Source organism: Cryptomeria japonica, chromosome 7 (genome assembly GCF_030272615.1).
Source record: "Cryptomeria japonica chromosome 7, Sugi_1.0, whole genome shotgun sequence".
Taxonomy (NCBI): Eukaryota; Viridiplantae; Streptophyta; class Pinopsida; order Cupressales; family Cupressaceae; genus Cryptomeria; species Cryptomeria japonica.
The window spans coordinates 387,242,952-387,268,109 of NC_081411.1; the positions used below are offsets into that span (position 1 = coordinate 387,242,952).

General features: G+C 32.7%; 2 protein-coding genes across 2 annotated transcripts; one reads left to right on the forward strand and one right to left on the reverse strand.

Moving 5' to 3' along the window:
• Positions 1 to 7,646: 7,646 nt before the first annotated feature.
• LOC131856788 ((+)-borneol dehydrogenase 2-like) lies at positions 7,647 to 8,555 on the forward strand. Its single transcript, XM_059208711.1, has 2 exons — positions 7,647 to 7,675; positions 7,880 to 8,555. The coding sequence occupies exons 1-2, from the start codon at positions 7,647 to 7,649 to the stop codon at positions 8,553 to 8,555; spliced, it is 705 nt and encodes a 234-aa protein (XP_059064694.1).
• A 14,698-nt stretch (positions 8,556 to 23,253) lies between these two features.
• On the reverse strand, positions 23,254 to 24,582 carry LOC131856789 (short-chain dehydrogenase reductase 2a-like). The gene is made up of 3 exons (XM_059208712.1): positions 24,427 to 24,582; positions 24,028 to 24,374; positions 23,254 to 23,461 (listed from the first exon to the last, which is right to left on the reverse strand). The coding sequence occupies exons 1-3, from the start codon at positions 24,580 to 24,582 to the stop codon at positions 23,254 to 23,256; spliced, it is 711 nt and encodes a 236-aa protein (XP_059064695.1).
• Positions 24,583 to 25,158: the final 576 nt, after the last annotated feature.

Consider the following 25,158-nt stretch of genomic DNA (forward strand, 5'->3'; position numbering starts at 1 on the left):
AGAAACTGTCTGTCAAAGTTTGACAATTATTTGGACTCGGGGCACTTGAGAGATCGCACTGGTAGGGTATGGCTCTCGACATTCTGGTGTGTTGGGAGGCACAACAGGAGAATGCCTAGTGTAAACCTGTCCACCCAGATGTGCTCGTGATGTTGGTTTGTGCCCATGATGAAACTTTGACAACAACTGAGCAACTTTTACATCTTTTATCCAAATGCCCCCAAACTTTCACAAAGGAATTCAAATGACCATTAATGGTCCCAAATCACCTTATTTAGATAAAACAAATAGAAAACAAGACAAAAACTGAACTTTGACCATTGTGAGCATGAGGGTGCTCTCGCACCACTCACATTGACAAATATAAATGAATGGAATCAAAAGAATCCAGTGATCATTACCACGGATCAAATCTGACCATTACCATTGAATTTCATTTTGATTGAGACAAGGAGTTTGGTAGGTTTAATTCAACATTTTAGAAATCTTATCAAATCATATTCCACAACTGCAATGCTTTATATCATAGATTTTTGTTGTTTATATTCATATTGTTGATTACATAGGCAAATATTCATTTAACTTTATAAAAGGGCAGCCACCAAATACACGGAATAGTTTGAGAAAAAATTAACCGTATCAATTATAAATAATCATTTATATATATCAAAATGTACAATAATGAACACAATACACATTTATTGGATCGAATATCAACATATATATATCAAAAAAGGCATATATGCCAAGTCAATACAAGTTTTACAAAAATGTGGCATATGCCATGTCCAAATAGATATACAATAAAAATGTAGAATATATCTACATGTATTGGTCATTCAATGACCACAACTAACACTATTTGATCCTATACTTGTGGCGGATCATCAAAATCGAGCCTCTTTGATGTAGTACATGGCTCTGTAGATGGTTGCACAACCACAATTCAAAAGGCAAGTTCAAATTCTTTTGTAGAATATAGTTCATGATTATCAACATAAGTATGCATTTAACCATAATTTCTTTGCAATTGAAATGTAGATTACCTCATCTGCTGATCTAGGATCTACTATTTTCTTTGTCTTCTCCTTGTCAGTCTTAGGAGTTTTCTTGAACACAAACTTCAAAGGATCCAAGTTATGGCCGAACCGCAAAGGGGCCTATTGTAGATTAAATACAATTAATACAATGTACTAACATATATAGATAAAAAATACTAAAATCCTATAATATAGAGAACAAAAGTGTACCAGAGCCTTAGATGCTTCTCTAGTAGACTGAGGAGTGCTCGCCATTGATGGAGCAGCTGTGGCTATTACCTATAGAAAAAATGATTAAAGATTAAATACAATTAAAATAATGATAATTATTGTAGGTTAAATACAATTAATGCAATATATAAAACAAAAGTGTACCGGAGCTTGAGATGCTTCTCTAGTACACGGAGGAGGGCTCACCATTGATGAAGTAGCTATAGATATTTCCTGTATGAAAAATAATGAAATTATAATTTATCACAAGTTCACATGTACATGTGCATATAATCATCAAATCAAGAAAATAAAGTAGAGATACATACCTCTTCCCTCTCTCGATCCTTGAGCGTATCAGGTGCATTCAATGATTCTACAAAGCCCAATGGCCACTATATATAAAACAGATAAAAACACTAATCAAACTACAAATTCCAACTAAGACAATTTCAACCTTTTCAAACAATTGTACAATTAAAAATGCGTTCAATTACCTTCTTCCCATGTTTAGGTGTCATCAAGGATTTCTTTCGCTGAGGACGAGGCCTAGACACGAAGGGGGTAGCCTAAAACAAACAAAATTAACACAAGAGATATTAGTAGATAATATTAAACATAATTTAACAAATTAAAATTAAATGACTTTCATATTCCATCAAAAGAATACATAAAATAAGGTGTACAAAATATGATACCGCATAGCTTTGTAGGCCAAAATCAATTGCTGAGAGCATGACATCATCAATGTGGGACATTTGGTCCCCTATCAACGCCTACAAAACAAAAACTTGTCAAGCATTAAAGAAGAGAGATAGTATATCTTATAAAAAAAATTTGAATTCAAAGTACTATTATATTTTAACATGTTACAAAATTTATACCTCAGGCATCGAAGTTGCAACTACAATAATTGCGGGAGGAAAATCAGATGGTGTATTAACACCCGCTACTACATCTTGAAATGCATATTGTTTGTATCAATTTAAATAGATCTATAAATGAAAACTAATTTACAATTACAAATTTTAAGTGAATGAGAAATAAAATGTTATGAATTCAAATCAACACACCCATGTCTGCGGCTAACTAGCAAACAACATGTCCATCAATTCATCCGTCAGAGCCACATCCTCAGTCATGCGGGTCTAACATCTTCTCCCATAAATTGTGCATAGATGAGACGTGGAACCATCTGCACTGGCCTCGACATCCATCCTTGTGTATATGCTTGAGCAAGTGGGACACACATGCTCAATGGGTTGACCAGCACCAGCTGGCTCAGCTAAGGGATCATCGTCCAGGCCAAGAGGGTGTGCTAATTGTGTCCCATGTTGGATGATCACATCAGTCAATTCTGTGGCTGCCTGAAGAGTCTGTAGCTCCATAGACTCTTTCAAGGCTACTGGGATTATCACATGCACCTTGGTTTTGGGTGCTAGGGGGCGACGATTCTGCAGGTCTATTACCCTACGGGCTCTAGGTATAGCTTGGGCAGAGCTGCCACCTCTACCATGGAACTCTCTCATATCAAAATAATTAGGTCGCTCATTGAGGACAAACTCACAATGTAATTTTCTCAAAAAATATAATGTAACCTCAAAATTATTACAAGGTGGTTCGTCAAAGACCATCCACCACCTATTCCAAAAAAGATTCTTCATCTGCACATTGGTACACCAATGTATGGGAAACCTCTTTGCATTAAGAGGTAAGGACTCACCAGTTCTTGGATTAACAAAAAGGGCACATATTTGTGCTTTACTTATGTTTTTTCTTTTCACTGCATCATATGATAACCCATCAGCATAATAAGCAACACCTATCCCTATAGTTTCCCCATTTTGTAATTTGACTTGAAATTGCAGTGGCACCACTAGCCAATGTTTGTAGGCTAGAGACAAGGGATAAATGATGCTCAAGATCAAATGTTTTCAATCTATTAATCAGTCTAGTTATTTTAGCAATGTTTCTCTCTAATTGATTAAGCAAATCTTCCTATGTAGCTGTTGTACGGTCTAAAGGAGGAGATGGAGGTGTATCCTGAGGCTTTTGTTTTGGTTTTTGAGGTGCATCTTATTGTGGTTCTGGATTTTCAGAATTTGATATTGGTAATAAAAAATAAAAAAACCTGATCAAAATCAACAAATTTAAATTGAAAACGTAAATTAAATTTATCAAATGTGCAAAAAAAACAAAAAAAATGTGTAACCGACCTCTTTCCATGGCGTCTAGGTGTGAAAATATGTAGCTCATGCATGGTTTGAAACAAAAAAACCCCTAAAACTTGCTCTCAGCCGCAAAAGAAAAGAAAACAGTCGACTGTCAAAAAAAAATTCATTGACAAGGACCGCGTATGCGATCCTTTAGGAGCTAAAACCGCGTACAGGGTCCTAGTTCCTACAGGACCACGTATGCGGTCTTATTTCCTAAAGGATCGTGTACGCAATCTTATTTTCTAAAGGAGCGTGGATGCGGTTTTGTTCCTTTAGGCTCAAGCACAACGAACCTAGCCGTGTATGATTTTTTTTTTAATTTTAAAAGCGTGAATGTGGTTGCTGTTTTTTCAACTTTTTTTTGGTGTGTCCACTTTTTTGCACACCATCTTGGTGCACACACTCATGGACTAGCCCCATATTACAAAGGGCCTTCAAAGTTATTTTAGGTGATGATCTTCAAGATGGAGCCAAGATATTTTAATACTAGAAATTATTTTCCTTAATTTCATCCCTAACTATATGGATTTGGTATAAGGTATACGCTTCTCAAATACAATTGCTTATGGGCAAGTTTAGGATTTTCTACTACCATTGATTATTTACAGTAAAGTTGTCATTTCCTACATGATGATATAATGGATGAGCCTCAAATTGGAATTTATTCCCTCATAAAATGCTAAATAATTGTTCTGAAACTTCTTATATTTTTACTATTATGTGGTTAGCAATTTTGTACTAGATTTCATGCATGCCCTACACTCTAATAGTGGCTAGTCTAGGGAGTCATTGTCAACTAGGGTCGTAGAGTTTTTCATGACACTTGAATTTATATTTCATGCTCTTTCTTGACCCCCTACTACTTCTCCTTCATCCATTTTCACTTTGAAATTGTTTTCTCCTCAACTAACTATCGATGCTTCAACTTCTTCCTAAATTCTCTCTCTCTCTCTCTCTCTCAAACTTAGCTATTTAGCCACTACATATTTTGTGTATTCCTATTTTCACTTTTATTAATATATTTTTTATTTATGCTCTCTCATATTTTATCTAACAAAATACTTTAAAAAAAAATTAAAAATATGATTCCCTAGAGGAGAGAATATTTCTTGAGATATCATTTTTTGAACTTTTCAATAACTAAAGAAACGTGTCAAGTTTTAAAAACTAACCAAATATTTTTTTATCTTAAATTTAGTTAAAACATAAAACACATTAAAAATTAACATTTAATTAGTTTACATCATTTAAAAACCCAATATATATATGTGATAGTTTGCATGTGTTGAAGTCAAAAAGCTAGTTCACAAACTACTACTATACATTTCCTTTATTAGGTTTCTTATGGACTCAAATTTAATCTAGTCAATTGTCCTTAATTTTAATTCAAGTTTTAGTTAATATAACTCCTATTCCCTAAATGATAACAATGCAGATGTTAGAATTTAAATTCTTCATGAAGAATAGTGGTACCATGCAATCTTGGAGTAGATTGACAACTCACTTTAAAATTTTAAAATAATTATGTAGGGAGATTCTAGGGTTTATGCTAGGGTATGTATAAGAAGAGATTTTTCCAAATCCTTATCAACTATAATTCTACTGGAATCTAATATATGGAACTAAAATTAGCTGATAGAAATTAAGGTTAATCCAATCTTGTAGGCATTATAAATTAAAAATCTGTTACAAGAAAAAATATAGATAGAACCCACAAATTATTATGAAATGGGTTAGAAAAGCATTAGTTGAGCCTAATAAATCCTCAAATTAAAATGGACACACAACAAAAATATTATAGGAAATGAGGAGATTATAACTACCGTGTCAAAATTAGTTGATCTATTTCCATCCAGATAACATGTGCTCTCCTGGTTTAGTGAAAATTTTAAGGAAATTCTTCTTGAACTAGAAATTAAATTATTAGTAAACAATTCCAATGAAATAGAGGCATATGAGGAAGACCTAAAAGTACAACATGAGGAAGCCAAAATATTGGTCTCTATGGATTTTTTATGAATATCATAACATGAGACACAAAAGGCCAAAACTAACTACAACCCCAACATAAGAAAGAGTTGTAAGATAGTTCAAGATGTCACAATTGAAGAGATCAAACCTAGTTCTCAGTCTACCCTAAATTTTGATAAAAAATAACAAAGTAGGGGGAAGTAGCCCCACTACTATAATGATGATCCTAACTTTGAATGTTATGGGCCTCATTGTCTTTAAAAAATGTACAATGTAAGAGGATCCCTACACAATGTGGTAATATTGAATCATTATGAAAAAGTGGGCTTTTTTAGTTTAGTTCAATGGTTTGTATGTTAGTTGTAGCTATTAGTCTATGGTGAAACTTGAAATTGGATTTTATAGTTTTGGGAATAGTTTAAGTTATGATTTTTTAGTGTCATATTAAACTTTGAGAATAATTTAATGAGAAAAAAGATAGACAACTAGTTTGAGGGCATCTATCAAGTGGATAGCTTTGTATAGTTGGATTATTTTCATGCACATGGCAAGTGATTTACAGTTTGAACCAAATAAAATAATATTTATATAGGTTTATTGAGCCCTCGACCATAAGTTTTGAGTACCACATGGAGGTTTCGCCATTATTTAATGCTTTGAAATATAAGTATATTATTTTTCGTTGATAACATGTTACATGTGGTACTGGGATTTATAGTATATTGTGGCTAACATTGATAATTGAAAAATGTGTTAATGCTATATATACTATGTTTAATATCAAATGAAGGTAATCAAAGAGGTAAGACAAGGACTAAATAGGTAGAATGAAGAAAAATCTTTAGAAATTTAGCTAGTTAAAGGTAAGAAGAACATAAAACATTTTCATAGTTCTCAACTAGGGAAAGAGGGAGTTAAAAAAATCACTTCTACCAATTATAATAGAGGAGAATCTCTCACTGAGCCAAAACTCATTAGGGTTGAATAAATTTTCCTTTTTAGTGAATTACTTGGAAGTAAGGAGGATTCAAACATTTAGGAGATAATAGACTTCTTATAGTTCATTCCCATCACTATCAAAAGTGAAGAACGTCAAATCTTAAAAGCACCTTTTACTAAGGAGATCAATTTGGATTCCTTGCAAGTGGGCTCAATTAAATCCCCAAGGCCTAATGTATTTCATGTTGCCTTCTTCTAGAAATATGGTTGTCATTGAAAAATAAGTTGTGGTGGCTTGTGGTGAAGCCCAAAGATATAAAGGTGCTAAAAGAACTCAATTGTATTTTTATTACATTAATCCCCAAAAATGCTTCCATTGAGTCTTTTATACAATTTTGACATATATTCTTCTATAACAATCAATATAAAATCCTAAACAATCTAAAAACAGTGCTTCTTTTTCTAAATTCCCAAGAATAAAGTGGTTTACTCTTAAAAATATCCATCATTGAAGGTAACTAGACATGGAATCAATTACTCAATATCCAATACAAATAAAAAAGCATAATAATCGAGCTTAATATTAGCAAATCTATTGTTGAAGTAACTAGAGGTTCTTCATGAAAATCCTAGAAAAAGTTGACTTCTATAATAATTGAAAGAATTGATCTTAGAGTGAAGTAGAAGCTGAAACTCTTTTGTATAGATTCTTATTGTTTAAATCACACATTACTAACAGAATAATAATTAAGGACAATTTCATGATGAGAATTCTATGTATATAGAAAATATGCTCTCTTAATTAGAAAATAAGAATGAAATTTGTGTTTCAAACTTCTACGGAAAATTTTCAAATTCAAATGTTAACGGCAACTATTATTTAAACCAAACGGACTGGAGGGAATGGACATTAGCAAAGAAATAGTGGAAACTAAAAATTAAAAAATGGGAACGCTGTTGAAGGAGCGTGACTAGGTTGAGGGGTGATATTAGAGGCATGTGGGTTGCATTATGACCAGGCCTGGAATTTGACGGCCACCCTTGCCTGTCATATGAATTTTTTATGACGGTTTAGTCATTCTAATGCCTTTCGTTTTATGTTTTAAAAAAAAATGTTAAATGGCATTTTTTTTTAATTTGTGAATAGTTTAATATAAATTTTTTAAGCTTCATAGAATTGAAGTTCTAGTAAAATTTAATTGTGGTGAAAAGAAATACCATCGATTAATGTGATTAAGATGAACCACGCAAATAAATCAAAACTTAGAATATGTTGCTGCTGTTTTTGAATTTGATTGTGTAAGAATATTGAGCATCAACACTTCCAATCACACATTAAAAAGCTTAAGAAAGTGTAAAATTATAAAATGTGATCTAAAACTTGATGCTCTAAAATCTTATACAATCAAATTTAAAAACAATAGCATTACACTTATAGATTGTAAAAATCAATATATTGTTTAAGCCGAAATAAAAAAATTGAATCCTGACTTGAAAATACAGATTGGAAGGGAAGGTTGAAGTAATCACAGGTGGAGCAAGAGGCCTTGGAGAATCCATTGTTCACCTCTTCACCAAAAACGGAGCAAAAGTCATAATTGCAAACATTGCAGACGATGCCGGTCATGCTCTTGCACAATCTCTCTCACAGTGGGCAACCTTTATTCATTGTGATGTGACCAAAGAGCAAGACGTTAGAGCAGCAGTTGATCTGGCAATTGAAAAGCATGGACAACTGGACGTTATGATTAACAATGCCGGTGTAGTGGATGACCCTAAAATTAGCCTTGCAGAGTATGAGATAGAAATTTTTGAACGCACAATGAATGTAAATGCAAAAGGCGTAATGCATGGGCTTAAGCATGCAGCTCGCGTTATGATACCCAATAGAAAAGGGTGTATAATTTCTACTGCGAGTATTGCAGGGACTATGGGAGGCATTGCACCTCATGCATACACGGCCTCAAAACACGCAGTAATAGGGCTTACTAAGAATGGTGCAGCTGAGCTTAGGAAATATGGTATCAGAGTTAACTGTACTTACGTTGCAACAGGGCTTCTAATGGGCTTTTTGGGAACAAAAGATAAGGGTGAGGCGGAGGCGTGGACTAGCAGCATTGGTAACTTGAAGGGAGTGGTTGTTAAAGAAGAGGATATTGCAGATGCTGTTCTGTTTTAGGGCAGTGGTGAATCAAAATTTGTCAGCGGTCATAATCTTGTTGTGGATGGAGGCTTCACTGTTGTAAAGCACGAGGGTGGACTGTACAGGCCATAAGTCGTTTGCATGTTTAGTATAGCAGCTATGAATAAAATATGTGATTGTAGTTCAGTAATTTGAAAGAATGTTTACAATAGTATAGTTTGTTCTTCATAGGATTGCTTATATAGAGTTTGTTGAATAGAGAATAGTTTAATATAAGCAGCTGTGAATAAAGTCTGTGATATTGTACTGCACAGAGGTTTTACAATAATGTAATCTAAGTAATGTATAGTTTATTTAAAATTTGTTGTGGGCTTTTAATTTTTGTCTGATTATAATTATTTTTATTTTATTTTGTTTCAGTTGATAAATCCTAAAAGTTCAAATAGGAATTTTTATCTTTTTTGTCATGAGTTATCTAATAAGTAGATATTTTTAATGTGATTTCTTACAATCAAATCTATTGGATTGTGATAATAATATAAAGCAAATCTCATTTTAAAGCATAAGGTTGTGGCATAAAGTTGTGTGATACTTTTATAAAGAAAATGTCTAATGCTGATTCAACTTTTCTATTTATAATTTTTTTAAAAATTTAGAAAATTATTTGAATATACTTTTTTATCAAGTAAACACTATAATTTAGTTGTTGATAAAATGTTGAAATTGAAGATACACAAGGCGTCACAATTTATATAGTAAATTTAATATTTTTTTTTTCAATTTTTTTTGTGTATCTTGATAAATTGAAACTTTAGTATAAAAAAATACTTTTAACTATTTTTTATGTATACATATTTTTCAATAAATTTGAAAAGTTGCATGCACTAAAATATAACTCTTTTCATTTGGCATCACCTTTTTTTTTAATTATTTATCCAAATCAGAAAAAAAATATATCATTTTGACATAGACTCATTTCTCTAGTGCATTTATTTTTTTTCAAAATTTTTAAATAAATTTTAGTATTTTTCCTTTACAAGATAATCAATCTTATATTTTTTGTGTTGATGACCTACTTTCAATAAAAAATAAAATATAAAAAACTAAATATTAAAAGATAATTGGTAATTACGCCGAAGGCGTCTCCTATCTGAGAATGGACGACCTGATGTTGGCGATCAACGGCTTGCAATGCACGAGAATGGATGCAAGACGATTCAAATATTGCTGGCCGTTAGATTTTTTTTCATTTTTTCTGTCGGTTTTGCTATTTCCCATCGTCACCATTCATTACTCTTGCCATTTGTTTTTGTCCTCACTGCTATTTACATGATGTGACAGTTCTACGTTGTGGTTTGGTGCATTACCGATAGTTAATTTCCAAAACAAACTTCAATACAGCAGTCTAACGATGTGCAATAATCAAGAGAAGATGATGCATTTTAGTTCGTTCAAATACGCTGTGATAATCTTGTACCGTTGATTTTAGTCGTACATCATTATTTCTTTTATCGTGTTCTCTTTTTCTTATTTGTATTCCAAGCTTTTAATTATACGTGTTTAGACGTACAATCAAAGGTAGCATTAGACAGACAGAAAAAGCAAAAAACCAAAAAACAATTCACGGGGATTGAAAAGACTCAATTGTCCATTCACAACAATAATTTTGGGCAGCAGAAATAACAAAAATTACCAATAATATCAATTAGAGTTCACTCACAAATCATCGGATAAACTAAATTAAGCAAACTAATTCATCTACCAGAAATTAAATAATTTGAATGAAAAACAAAAAGATTATGTTAGTTTAAAATATTTGTATTATTAATATGACTTTAAATTAATATGGTTAAAAAGTAAGTTAATTAATTGGAGGCTATCACTGTTTTCACGTTTATTTTCAGTAGAACGATCGCATATTTTGTAGAAAAGTTTGCAGATGTGTCACATCAACCGTACGACATTCATCACTTCTAAGATGAGTTCGCCCTCAAATTGTTTTGCTCAATTACACTAACAACACTAGCCCTCAAATATGATATAAAACTAGTACTTGCAACCATAGGAGGTGCAAGGGATTTCTGAGGTGATTGATAGGAAAATATAAATTAATTTTAACATTAAGAATTGTATAAAAGTGTAGATCTATAAACATGTATCATTGTATAATATAATTTTGTACATAATTTTGGTAAACTTCATCAGTTTTTTGAAAATAAATAAAAGTTACATTAGTGTCTTTTTTAGCTTTTTGTGCTACTATGTAACATTTGTATCATTCAAATGCATTGACACACATTAGAAAAAAATTCATCATTTGTAACCATTTCAGTATATATGTAAATCTAAAGGAATGAAACTATTTTTTTTGATAACGATGATAAATCTTGTTTGTTTCCTTTTCTTGATGATTGAGTACCCACTTGCTTGGCTTTTTAGTAGCTCCTCTTTTAAAATCATGTCATTCAAATGCATCAAAACAAATGAGAAATACATTATTTGTAAATATACAAACAAAATAATTATGAGCTTATGTAACTAATAGTACATGTTTGAACTTGCTATTGTAAATATTTTTTCTTCATTAAAGAAGAGAATAATCATGAATCTAAAACTTTATGACAATTAATTGCACATACCTAATCTTGATATCATAAGAGCAATTGTAGGTGAGCTTGTTTTTTCTTTCTACTAATGTTGTATGGATTCTTTTTAATTTTGGAATAGTGCTCCAAAGAGTATTGGCCAAGAGGTTATGTTGTCTACAAATCTATGGGTGGAAACAAGACTTGTCAATGGTGCACTCGGACAATTCAAAGAAATTGTATACAATGATGGTGAAAACCCAACCCACCTCAACTGCCCTTATTTGTTGTTGTTCAATTCCAAAACTACATAGGCCCGACTTGGGATGACAATAACCCAACAAATATACCTATACCACCAATAAGTCACGGTCTTCGATGACAGATACCACTACAAATGGCATGGGCCTTTACAATACACAAATCACAAGGACTCACACTTCAAAGAGCAACAATTGACATTGGCAACATTGACCGACAAGGGTTGACATTCACAACTATTTCAAGAGTTCCTGATCTTACAAGTCTTCGCATTCACCCCTGCCTTCACATTTGAAAGGTATGTACGAATGCAAAAAAGTCCACATGTCACTCGACGCAAAGAAGAGGAGGCACGATTGAAGATATTATCAGATGCACAACCAACTATCAGTTGCATATGAGTTTTGTTCCTTCTATTCTTAGTTCAATACTTATATTATGCATACCATTCAATCTTACCACATTTCTCAAATTAAACTACTCTATTTGACAAATTTCTGGTGTTTTGTAAATGTCCAAGGCATGTTCAAAACAATGCTTCTAATTTTGATCTCTGAAAGGTAAATTATTAAACTCACTCGAGTTATACAAATTCAATCAGATAATTTTTCTTTTGCACAATATTCTTCTATATAATATGATTCAATTACACTACTCTCTTTGACAAATTTCAGGTGTTTTCTAAAACTGTGAAAAGTGTTCAAAACAATGGTTATGCTTTTCATCCATATATGGTAAATTATTAAACTCATTTAGCTTATAAAAATTCAAATTCAAAAATCCTGTTTTGCCCACTATTCTTCAATTCCAAAAGTTTTGTGATTTTAAAATTCATACTCATTAATCCTAGAGAGATATATGTACCTATTATTGTTTTTTACCTAACGTTTTTTGTTTTTTTTTCCTTGTTGTAATGAAACAATAAAAAACTAAAAAGAATAAAAAAGAGGAGTTGTTTGCCATTTTTCCTGGCCTGAATTTTTTCAGGCATCAGACATGAGGAAAAACCTATGGGGTTTCACCCCATATATAGCCTATTGGCTAATTAACAATCATGCTCAATTACTCTAACAACACTAGCTCTCAAATGATATAAAAATAAAAGTTTGATGAATATGAAAATATTTGCAATTTTAATTTTATAATAATTTATAATATTAAAATATAAAATATTATATATGTTAAAAATATTTAAATTTGAAATTTATTTTTATTAATTTATGTATATTTATGAATTTAGAAATGATAAAAAAATATTAAAATTAATTTAATTATTATAATATCTTATTAAAATTTTATTTATTATAGGATAATTATATTTTCAATTTTTATTTTGATTTATATAAAAAAACTAAAAAATTGATTAATATTGAAGTTCTTTTAAAATTAATTGTCTAATAGTTTTTAGTATTAAAATAGAAAATAAAAATCTAGTCATATAATAATTTAAATATTAAAAATAAAAAATAAAATTTATCTACATGATATACTTAATCAAATGACATGTGACCTTGAGCTTACCTCCCCAAGGACATGTTATTCTTAGATTGTTGGTACAAAATAAAATGACTAGTCAAAAGTCAATTTATCTCTCTCCCTTTCCCTTCTCGTATATCTCTATATCTCCCTCTTTCTCTCTACTCTATCTCCCCTACTTCTCTCTCCCTCTCTGCATCTCTATTTGTCTATTTGTACTTTTCTTTATCCCTATCCCCCTCTCTATATCTCTTTATTTCTCTATTTCACCATCTATGTCTCTAGATATCTCCCCCTCTCCCTCTTTTTCTATTAATTTTATCTCTTCCTACCTCTTTATCCCCCTATATCTCTCTATCTCTCTATCTATTCGTCCACCTCTCCCTCTCTCGCTCCATCTTCATCTCTACCTCCATCTTTATCTCTCTCTCTCTCTATCTCTAGACATGTCTCCCTCTCTCTATCCATCCATCTCTTTCCCTCTCTTCCCCACTTTTCTCTTCCTAGACCTCTAAATCTATATCTAGTTATCTCTCTCTCTCTTGCTCTTCCTCCCTCTTATTTTCCCTCTCTCTATTGCAAACATAACATGAGACTCTTGCTAATAAGCCTCTTGATAGTGGATGCATAGTTGATTTGAACCTATCACTTCTCCATTGAGACTTTTGTTGCACAAACAACATCATTTTCTGAGTGGCCTACCAAATGACCTCGTGTCTTACACAAATATAATAAAAAAAATAGACCAAAATTTTCTCTAATTGACCTTCCACACCTTTTCAGCATACCCATTGCACACTAAGATGCAATTTCTAGTTAGACCTAAAGTGGTGTAAACTAGACATTTAGTAGACAATTCCAATTGTAAAAGTTGTAGCCCATATATAATATAGCTATAATGAATCTTTATAGACCATATGTTTGACTAAAATTAATTTTTAGTTAGAATTACTTAAAATCACTTGTGATGATAAGTTTGCCTAAAACGTGACATGGTTTTGTGCTTTTACCCAAAATATTAATTATATTTCAGGATTTAATGAATTTAATATAATTATTATATTTTTATATTTATTAATAGTGATTTCTTATAAATCAATTATTATTTTAAATTATTTTATACATATTTTTTATTAAGGTAAGTAGTATTTTGAAAGTGTCCTAAACCTTTTACATTAAGAAGGATAAAGAAATAAGTGCTATTTAGGATAGCAAGGGGCAACAAAAAAGGAACAACAATGGAACAAAAAAACAACACATGACAACAACTAAAAACAAATAGGAATAGTTGGTCAACAAAGAAGGCAAAAGGCCAACCATATCATATGGGTTTAAAAATATGATCTGAAGATTATTGTTTAACCTTGTAATCAGGGTCCTCTCCTACATTTGTTTTTTCAAACAAGGTGAATCCCAAGAGGCACCATTAGGAATCATAAGATTTAGCATCTAAGAATCATCTTTTTTTTCTTCTTCTTCTTCATGCTGGAAGAAAAATCCTAATTCTTTTCCTCCAAACACCTTTTCTTGTCCTTCAAACCTTCACAAGAGTGCTCCCTCACAATATTAGTAGGGGAAAAGTGAATTTGTTCCTCCCTATAGGAAGAAAGGGGCAACTCATTACTAGAATGCACTAGTTTCTCTTTTGTCCAATTTAGGACTATTTATCTTTGAAGGTCTCACAAATAGAAGAAGCATGACTCACTTTGTCATAAGAATTAAAAACAATTGGAGAAATTTTAAATCAATATTTTATACCTTTTTACCAAAATTAGAAGATAGGATAAGCTGAGTGGGAAGCACTTTTCTTTCTCCACAAGAACACAAATCTCATGCAGAAATTAAATGTTTCATGAAATTTGGTAATAGGGTCAATAGCTAAAAAAATTCCAAAACAGTTGACAATAGAATCGAGACACTTCTCACTCCAATATTCTAGAGGTAGATCTATCTAGAAGATGAACCCAAATAGAGAATTTAAACACATTGCAAGGGTTGAAACCATGAGACCATTTAGAAATAAAAAGGCCATTGAAACCTAGGAACTATGGACCTTCCTAGAGGATTTTAGTACATTCATAAAAAAAATTGAAAAAAAAAGAAAAAGGAAAATAACTATTCAAGGTAGAAATTATCTTAATGTTGTTCAATATTGTAATTGTGGTTAATTGTATAGAAAGAAAAATGGTGCTTTAAAATGAAACTAGAGGATTCATATAGTGTCTTGGAGGGAGTTGTTTTCCCCTCTTAGCATTATTATGTGTTCTCAAAAGTATTTGAGTAGATTTGTATGGATTAGACTAAATCTAGGTCCATTTAAGACAATTCAAAGCTTTTCAAGGAGGATTAGGTATATTTGAAGTGTCTTTGAGGGTGTTAGAGTTAAATTTGGGAACTTTTTGGTTGTTTCAAAGTCATTAGGGTATGTATCTAATCTTTCCCTTTCTTGTAGATGTCACCTAGTGACTCGAGGTGTAGTATGGCACTTCATATCCACACCTTTTCATCATTTTCTTACTCCTTGAGTGTTATATATGTATTTGGACCACACCAATGTTTACATGATGTCTAGAGAACTATGATGTTAATCCAATTCATTCAATACCTTGGACACCAATGCCTAGATAGAGTATTACAACATGCTTGCGAGTTAACTAAGAACAACAATACAAATATTGAAGACCAATATTCATTGAGGACGCTTGTATGTGATTAGGAATAAAGTTTATTTCCCTAGCATCCTCTAGGCATGCTAGTGTCTTAATAGGGTGTCATTCCCTCATTGGCACTTTTGTCTAGTAGTTGAGTTTGACAATGTTTCAAAGGTCTTGAGGATTAGCTTGCCCTTATCAAAGATGTCTTTTGGGGGTCATAGTACCTAAGGAGCCTATGAGATGTTGTGAAGGTGTTTAAAGTGATTTTGAGTGGTGTTGATGGTGTTCATGTACGAGTTTATTCTTGTCGAAGCCCATTCATTACACCTAGGACCTAGGAGAAGGTCCAATTTGTCGACTTGAGTCTTGTAACTTCTTAGGAGGTCTTGTGTGAGTTTAATTACCTTGTAGATCTTTCCCTATGACTGATTATTATTTCATGGTCTAATTCTTCTACTAATGCATTGTTATATGTTGATAAGTTATTGTAAGTTCAAGGTTTGGGCTATTGTTCTTCTATGAGATGCCTATGTTTAACTTAAATTTCTCAAAAAAAAAACATTTCATGCATTATTATGACTATTTAGCTCATATCTTAATGCTTCCTAAGAGAGGCATTACATCGGGTCCCACTTTAACTACTACCCCCAAGGATCCTATGACACCTATTGATATGAGTGTAATCATCCTACATCATAAGTAGCAAGTGAACTACATCCTAGATAATGCATCCTTCCCCTTCCTAGAGAGTCTAATGTGTATGTTGTGGTTCCACCTCTGCAACCATGTAAAGGACAAGTAGTAAAATTATCAACACAATATAAAACTCATTATACTTCAAGGATTTCTTTTGTTCCTCTTGCTTCTTTAGAATCTAGAGGAAAGTTGTCCATTTCAAGTGGATATTCCTTAATCTTATCTCTCAGCCTTTAGATATGTTTCTATTTCTCCTTATGTCCCTAGAGAAAATGAAGAAAAAGAATTAATCTTGAGTGATACCCTACCTCCTTCTACAAAATCTCTAAACCATAATCAACAAAATTATGATGCAATAAAACATAGAAAATGATGTTATGGTATGGCTCATGAGATTTTTGTGAGAACTAGACCTTCCTCAAGTGTTGTTTCCCCTAATCAGTTAGATGTTCATATGGATTTCCTCCTCAACCTTCCTTAGTTTCACCAACTTATAAGGCTAACCCTTACCTTTCCAACATACCTAAAATATTAAGTTGTTTCTTCCAAGGGATTCTTCTATTGTGACAAAAAATAATCATGGTGATGTTGGTAGCACTATTGCGCCAAATATTGTGATAAACTTGGATAATAATTAATATTTAACAATATTGTGATAAACTTGGATAATAATTAATATTTAACATGGTTGAAACTATGGAAAAGGATTTTGAGTTATCTTCAATATTTTCTAAAGCATCGACTTTAGTTCCTAGTGACACACATAGTGATCTTCCTTTAAGGAAAGATCCATGTTTCAAACTATATATATCTCCTTCTATACTAGTTGTAGCTCCTTTAGAATCTTTCCTAACATCTTTTTATGATAAGAAATTTTGGGAGGTAGATTATTTGTTATAGATTAGATCATAAGTATGATACCTTTTGTCTTTTTGGTGTTTTCTTGCAAATAATATTTTTCATTATGATGTGCCTATTGGCATGCCTATTTTTTATTAATCTCTCTTTGGAATACTCTTGATGCTCCATTGGCAAAAGGATACAAAGGGACCGAGCTTTTTGTGACATTCTTCTATTTGTTGTACATGTGTTTTTGTCATAAATGTGCTTTTGTTGTACATGTTCTTTTGTCTTGTCCTTTAGGGATGATGGAGAGAATTGAGGCATTGAGACCTCTCTTCTATATTTACCCAAAAGAATTTATTTTTCTTATGTAATCTTCCTCATTTGTACTCAAAGTACTATATTTCTAGGGTTGAGGTCAATTCAAAATAATCTTATGGATATATATAATTCATCTTATATCCATACTAACCTCAAATATTTGGATCCCTTCTCTAATATTATATGGTCTTGTTCACATGTTACATCACCTCAATTTTCCTTTTTTGGAGGCATTTCATTCTTACAAAGTGATTTTCTTTGAACAACTGCTCTCGATTGTCATACACAATTACTTTAAGGTGGGTGTAGACATTCCTCTATGTGTTCCACTTTGTGCACACACCAAAAAATTGGTTTTTCACTTTGATCACACACCATGGGGATGTTTGGGATATCACAACACCCATTTTCTCATCTTGGGTATCACTTTATGAAGATTACATAGCAAACAAAGTGTTTTTGGGCTAGTAATCTTTGGTTTAATTAGTATGAAGCTCACCTAGTATATCCAAATATTTTTGCTAGCCTTTGGGGTCTTCACTTGTTCATGAGCCACCTAACATAACACAACTTGATATACTTGTGACTTACGAACCCTTTATGGACATGACTCCTAGTAAGTATTTGATGATCTTTCTTGTCTTCTATGTCATTCTAGGACAATAAATTATTCAAAAGGTATAACTAGTGAAGCTCCTATATATAAGGAGGTTCTCTCTCATTTGAGAGGTTTGTGAATTTGGAGATTTATAGTGAGTTACATAAATATGCACAAGAGGTACTATTGGCCATGTGGAAGTATTGGAGGAGTATCCCCAGGTTCAAGTCTATTTTATTATAAACTATATTTGTGTGTGTTTTAATAAAATGATGCTTTATGGGGTTTTTTACCCAAAAAGATTTTCCCCATGTATACCTTTTGTAATGTGTATATTTATACATGTATGATTCTCATTTCATTTACTATGTGATCTTGTTTATAATGATTAGTTCCTAAGATTCTAATTTCTATTTCCACTTGCTCTTGAGCCACCTAGCATAACTCAACTTGATAGCCTTGTGACTTATGAACCCTTTATGGACAGGAATCCTAGTAAGTATTTAATGATCATCTTTCTTGTCCTAGATGTCATTATTTGTGTGCTTAAGTACATGACTCCTAATAAGTGTCTAAGGATCTTGTTAGTCCTAGAGGTCATGCCTTGTGTTTGTAGATATGACTCCTAATAAATTTTTTTAGATCTTGTACAATTCGTAGATGCCATATATTGTTTTCTCCATATATGCTTCATGCATGTACTAATATGCTCCATGCACATTTTGAATGTTTATCATATTTTTGTTGACTGCATGCTTGACCTTTAATCTCCATATTGTATATTTATAGGACCCTGTCTTCAGGATACCACCATTTTGATCTTGGAGCATCTTATCTCTTCAATGTTTTTATGAAAGTATTTGAATTCTCATGCTTTATCCTAGGTATGAATGTAAGTTACTACTACTAAAATGGGGGCTAAATATCATGTCCTATATTATTGATCTTAACAATTTCACACTAGGAAACATAAGATTTTAGTGAAAACATGATTGTGCCTGATGAGGAGGAAGAAGTAGAGGAAGACCAGGAGGTGTAAGACATCGATACCTTAGGTGTTCAAGAGGATCCTAACCCTATAGGAAACACTCATATGTTTGCTAATAAACTAGAGGATAATAATGATATTTTGGGTAAACTTAAATCACAAGTTGATAATATGTAGGTTAGAATGAAAGACTTGGAATCTAAGGCTAAAGACTTGAGAATGAGAAAGAAGAACCTAATTTTTTTTGTTAAAAGCTTCACTATAATCACAGATGGTATAATGTGAAAGGTAGTAATGGGAGTGGTAATAGGATAGAGTAAAATTGCGAAGAAACAAAAGAAGATGGCAAGGAAGGGTGAAAATAACCAAGAAGATATTCTAGGTTGCACACCTGAATGTGGTGACTAAGAGAAGAAATTGCAATTGCTAGAGAAATGTTGAGATCTTATCAAAGATCCTAATAATTAGGTTTTATGTTCTAGTTTCCTTTTTTTTCAGTTTTTGAAGGCAGTGGTGCCTTAGACTTTAATCATTTAGTGCTTTTATGGATTATGCTTCATATTACTTTGTTTAAAACCTTCTTAAGGCCTATGTACTAGAAAATTATGATGATAAGTAGGTTAATGGTTAGTCTCAATTATCTTTTTTGAAGTATTTTACTCTGCACTGATATATTATGTTTTTTTATTATGTAAGGGTGGGTTGTGGTTTGTTGTTTTGTGGGTTCTAGTTGTTCTATGCTAGTTGGTTATTTCTAGTCTTATGTGTTAATTTATTGTACTATTTTGGGATCAAGGCCTTCTCCCTACTTAATAAAAAAAATTCACAATAGGTTTATCACCCATGTTGGTATGTGTGCCTAAATTTAGGACTTTGTTTTAAACTTGATTTATTCCCTCATGGTAAATTATAGAATTATAAATTAGGGTTTTGTAAATTCAACCACTAAATTTATGTAATTCAATTTAAAAATGAGATCTAGGATAGAAAATTTGAATTTTAAATTAAACAAATAATCAAATTTGAAATGATAAATCTAAATTAGAGAACCCACAAGCTTAATTTTAGAATTAAAAACTAGGGTTTTTGTGAATTTAACCATTAAAGTTTTAAAATTCAATTAATATTTAAACTTGCAAATGTAAGTTTGAATTTGAAAAGCATAAAAACTTAGATCTGAGAACATAAATCAGAATTGCAGGTGTAAGGAGGTAGGTTCACCAAAATGTAATGGTGAAAAATTAGGGTTTCCACCATAGAAGGAAGAAAGCACTAATTTATGACTTGGGGACCATTACAAGAGGGAAAGATAGGAATTAGATAGATCTAAACCTAAGAGGTTTGAATACTAATCTAATTCCAAGGGGTCTAGAAGGCGCCCCTTCTTTTCCTTGAATGAAATTGATTTATTGAATTAATTGAAATTAGGGTAAATGTGTTGGAATTGATATAAAAATGTATAAACAGTAAGCTACAGTAATCGAATTGAGCCATGAATCTGGATATGAGGATTGTAAGAGGATTCAGACCTATCCCAGAAGGAGCTCCTGATTTGTCAGGACCAGTGTGTCAGTCACTTTGATCCTCCAAACTTTTCAAACTCTAATGGGGAATTGATTCGTCTTTGTAAATAAAGATTCTCCTGAATATTATAGCTCTGTACCTATTCTTGCACACTCTAGGGAAGGGAAATAGGTTGGGTATAAGAATTTTCCTTAGGTCAAACCCCATTTTTGGAATTAACCATGAAAAGAAAGTAAAATTTGATTGAATTGCAGTAATGAAAATATTCTCCTTTTGAGGCAGATGTTGAATAATGACTATAACACAAATGATATACCTCCTAGTGAAGTTTTGATTGTCTCCACACGGAATTAGGGTTTCATGAAGTCTTCAATAACATATAACATGAATGTCAACTCCAATGCTTGAATCTTGACTTTATCTTTGCTCTAATGCTTGAATGAAGGCTGATTGCTTTCTTGCTTGAACTTGAATGCTTGATTACTTAAATTGATTGATCAATATGATTGTTGGATGATCAAATGAGAGGGGGAGACATCTTTTTATACTTGTCTGCCAAAAAGAAAATTATTTTTTATGACATGAGTTGACACAAAGCAAGATTTCCTGCTCATATTTTATGACCGTTAAGAGGCGCAAATTTGGGCCCTAATTGGGAGGACCAAGGTGTGGACCTGGTCTTGAGGGGGGACTAGGGCATGGAGCCTTGGTTATACCCAATCAGGCAACAAAATAAAGAGGCAGAATGATGTGCAAAATGAAATTGATGATAAATATGCAAAGCAAGAGAATAATCAGGTCCTATATAGGCCTTAAAGCGTGAACGCCAAGGTGAGGACACACATACGGTCAAAATTGTAAGGGAGTCCAATTTAGGACACTACAGAAACATATTGTAGCACCCTCAATTATGAGTTGATGCAAATATCTTATCATTGGTTTTGTTTATATTTACTAGCACTTGCAAATTCAGGCTGTGCAAGGGATGTGCTGATAGGAAATTCAAAGAAATGCTATCATTATCTTGTCAATACTTAAACAATTTAAAGTTAAGAGAGAAATACATCCCAGCCACAATGAATGTATCACCCAATTCACATTATGCATAAGAATACACAATTAATTGACATTGAGGACAAAGTTTGTGTGAAACTGGCTTATGCCCATAATCCTATAGTTTGTAGGAGGATATGAGTTAATCCCCAAATTCAATCCCACTTGAATTCCTATAATTTCTTGTCCATTTTTTCAATAAAGACAACAAGGTTGATGATGATAATGCATAATTACAATCACCATCTAACCAAAAAGGTTTCAACAAACTTTTAAGATTCGAATACCCAGCCTAACATTCAACAATATTGAAAATTAATTCACATTGACCTAGAGCTTTCCATCTCAATGGAGTGCCAAAAAAATACTAGTGCTTTTGTGTTGATGACAAAACTAGTTTTCAAGAACAATCATAACTCACACACCTATTGCATTATCAAATTGTTTGAAATTTATGATATTATATCACAAAAACAATCATTTATCTTTCCATAGTGCAAGGTATGTTGAAAAGTAACCATGGTAGAAAGTTGCTTTTGAGGATCCTTCCTACCAATGGACTTACACGCTATCTGCTTCTATGAGCCATTGCAAAGAGATATGAAACACCTACCAACATAGTTTGCATCCAATTTTAAAGGCAGATTATAAAGAAGAGATGATGGAGAGTGATGCCAAGCATCTAAACAAATAACAAATAACAATCTTATCTTCTAGTAGTGAAATGGTTTTTCATGAGTGATAACAATCTTATCTCCAACTGTGAAATTTTTTTTAATGGAATGATAACAATCTTATCTACCACCAGTAAAAAAGAGACCAACTTTGTAAGGAGATTAAGAAGAGGATTAGGTAAGTACAAAGGAAAACTACCATTCAAATGTTTTGAATGTGGCAAAGTAGGACATTATGCATCCCAACATAGAAACAAAAAGGAAAATGAAAATCAATCAAAATTTCCTAAGAAAGGAAAGAATATAGGATGAATTATGAAGTTTCTACCTAGTTTGATTATTAGACATAAAGCGGACACTGGAGATGTGTAGAAGTAATGGAGAAGAGATTTGGTCAATAATGAGTGTAAAGAAATATTTAAATTGTAAGGGTATGTGAATAGAATGAAATGGGGAGATGAGTTGTATGAGATAGAAGGGATAAAGGTACAAGATAGAGGAGGGTATGTGAATAGAATGAAATGGGGAGATGGGTTGTCTGAGATAGAAGGGATAAAGGTACAAGATAGAGGGGATAATATAACATAAGGTAATATTTTAATGTTTTTTTCGGCAATTGGAAGCTGTACCTATGGCAAAATTGTGGACTAGCAAGTCCACAATAAAAGCCTATCGGCTAAATATAGTTTAAATATTTAAATACAAATAATTTGTTTATATTAAACAATAAATTTTTCATTACATTCACTTTTTAATAAAAAAATAATAAATATAATATTTATATTTTTTTTAATTGATAATGACTTTTGATTGGAACTTATAACTAATAGGATCACATAACCAATGGAATCACAAAAGGGCCTTATCACTCTACTTGGCTTTGATACCATGTTGAGACATGGACCAGCTAAGACTCAAACGTAGGACCTTCCATACACTGCTGGAGTGCTCTACCACTGAACTATTGACCCCTCTTGGACCAGTCCATTAACGGTCCGGATGTAGCTTCTTTACAAAACCAACACTTATCGCTCCACTTGATCTCCTTATCACTCCATTTGTTATAGACAACGACCACCGGGTCTGGTCCTATCACTGCCTCCACAATGGTTGCTATTAACACCAACGATGCCTTGCAGGAATTCCACATCCGCGTTGGTCTTGCCTTTGACTAGCGACCACACCTTGTGCGTTGGAGCGCCTGTCATGTGCGAACCACACCAATCACCAAAACCATTGTCCTTCGAGAACACACCTGGCCGAAACGACCTGCAAGGGATTTGAACACACCACGCCGTTACCGCATCAACAAAGACTTGCACCTTGCGAGGTTAACCCCAATATAATATTTATATTAAAATGCATTAAATCATCAAATATATTTAACTGTTTATATTATAAAATAAAATTATCTCTAAAAAGAGTAAGCTTTTTAAAGATGAGTGAGATGAGATAAGATAAGATGAAATGTGATTTGCTTTATAGTTTGTGACTATTCAACAATTTTGATTGTAAAAAGACAAATCTACTTATAAGATAATTGATGACCAAATTAAACTATTTAAACTTTCAGATTTATCAGCTGGAACAAAATGATTTCATAATTTTTTTTTAAAAAAAAAATTCACATATTCTAAATAAATAAGAGTTATGTATATCAGACTCTATTCACAGCTGCTTATATTGAATTATGCTCTACTCAACAAACTATATACAAGCAATCCTATGAAGATCTAACTGTTTTATTCTAAAGCTCTTTCACATCACTGAATTACAATCACACAATACTATCCATAGCTGCTATATATAACATGCAAACGAGTTGTGGCCTGTACAGTCCACCGTCGTGGTTTACAACTGAGAAGCCTCCATCCACAACAAGATTGTGAACACTGACAAATTTCGATTCATCACTGCCCAAAAACAGAGCAGCCTGTGCAATATCCTCTTCTTTAACAACCACTCGCTTCAAGTTGTTTATGCTGCTTATCCACGCCTCCGCTTCACCCTTATCTTTTGTTCCCAAAAAGTCCACTAGAAGCCCCGTTGCAACGTAAGAAGGAGAAATACAGTTAACTCTGATACCATATTTCCCAAGCTCAGCTGCACCATTCTTAGTGAGCCCTATAATTGCGTGTTTTGAGGCAGTGTATTGCATGAGGTGCAATGTCTCCCATAGTCCCTGCAATACTCGCAGTAGAAATTATACACCCTTTTCTATTGGGTATCATAACGCGAGCTGCATGCTTACGCCCATGCAGAACGCCTTTTGCATTTACGTTCATTGTGCGTTCAAACATCTCTATCTCATACTCTGCAACGCTACTTTTAGGGTCATCCCCAGTACCGGCATTGTTAAACATAATGTCCACTTGTCCGTGCTTCTCCATTGCTAGATCCACTGCTGCCTTAACGTCTTGCTCTTTGGTCACATCACAATGAATTAAAGGTTGCCCACTCAGAGAGAGATTGTGCAAGAGCATGACCACCATCATCGGCAATATGTGCAATTATAACTTTTGCTCCGTTTTCGATGAAGAGACGAACAGTGGCTTCTCCAATGCCCGCTGCTCCGTCTGTGGTTATTGCAACATTCCCTTCCAATCTGCATTTTCTGATCAGGATTAATTTTTTATTTCTAAATTAGATTTCTCTTCTAAATTTTGATTCATCTTAAATAGATGAATTCTACTAAAGAAAAAAAGTGCGATTTCAAATGAAGAATCTAAACAACTCAAAATTAATTAATATAATTTCACTTGAATCACTTAGACAAATCAAAATTTAGAACTGTTGCTTGAAACTGCCACAAATTAACATACAAATAGGAGAAATTGGAACCAGAGGAAACTTGAAAAATACCTTCGCCCTTTAGACATTGTTCTTTATATGATGATATTAAAGGAGAGTAAGCTTGAGAAGTTGAGGATGGTATTGCGGGGATCGAGATATAATTTTAGAACAAC

What these genes read in the sequence shown, in the direction of transcription:
- LOC131856788 (XM_059208711.1), top strand. Translation starts at nt 7,647, where the DNA reads ATGTTGCTGCTGTTTTTGAATTTGATTGT. An exon ending in CTGTTTTTGAATTTGATTGT is followed by an intron (nt 7,676 to 7,879) that starts GTAAGAATATTG and finishes TTGAAAATACAG; the next exon opens with ATTGGAAGGGAAGGTTGAAG.
- LOC131856789 (XM_059208712.1), bottom strand. Translation starts at nt 24,582, where the DNA reads ATGGAGAAGCACGGACAAGTGGACATTATGTTTAACAATGCCGGTACT. An exon ending in GGCGTAAGCATGCAGCTCGC is followed by an intron (nt 24,375 to 24,426) that starts GTTATGATACCC and finishes CGAGTATTGCAG; the next exon opens with GGACTATGGGAGACATTGCA. An exon ending in GTAAACCACGACGGTGGACT is followed by an intron (nt 23,462 to 24,027) that starts GTACAGGCCACA and finishes AATCCCTTGCAG; the next exon opens with GTCGTTTCGGCCAGGTGTGT.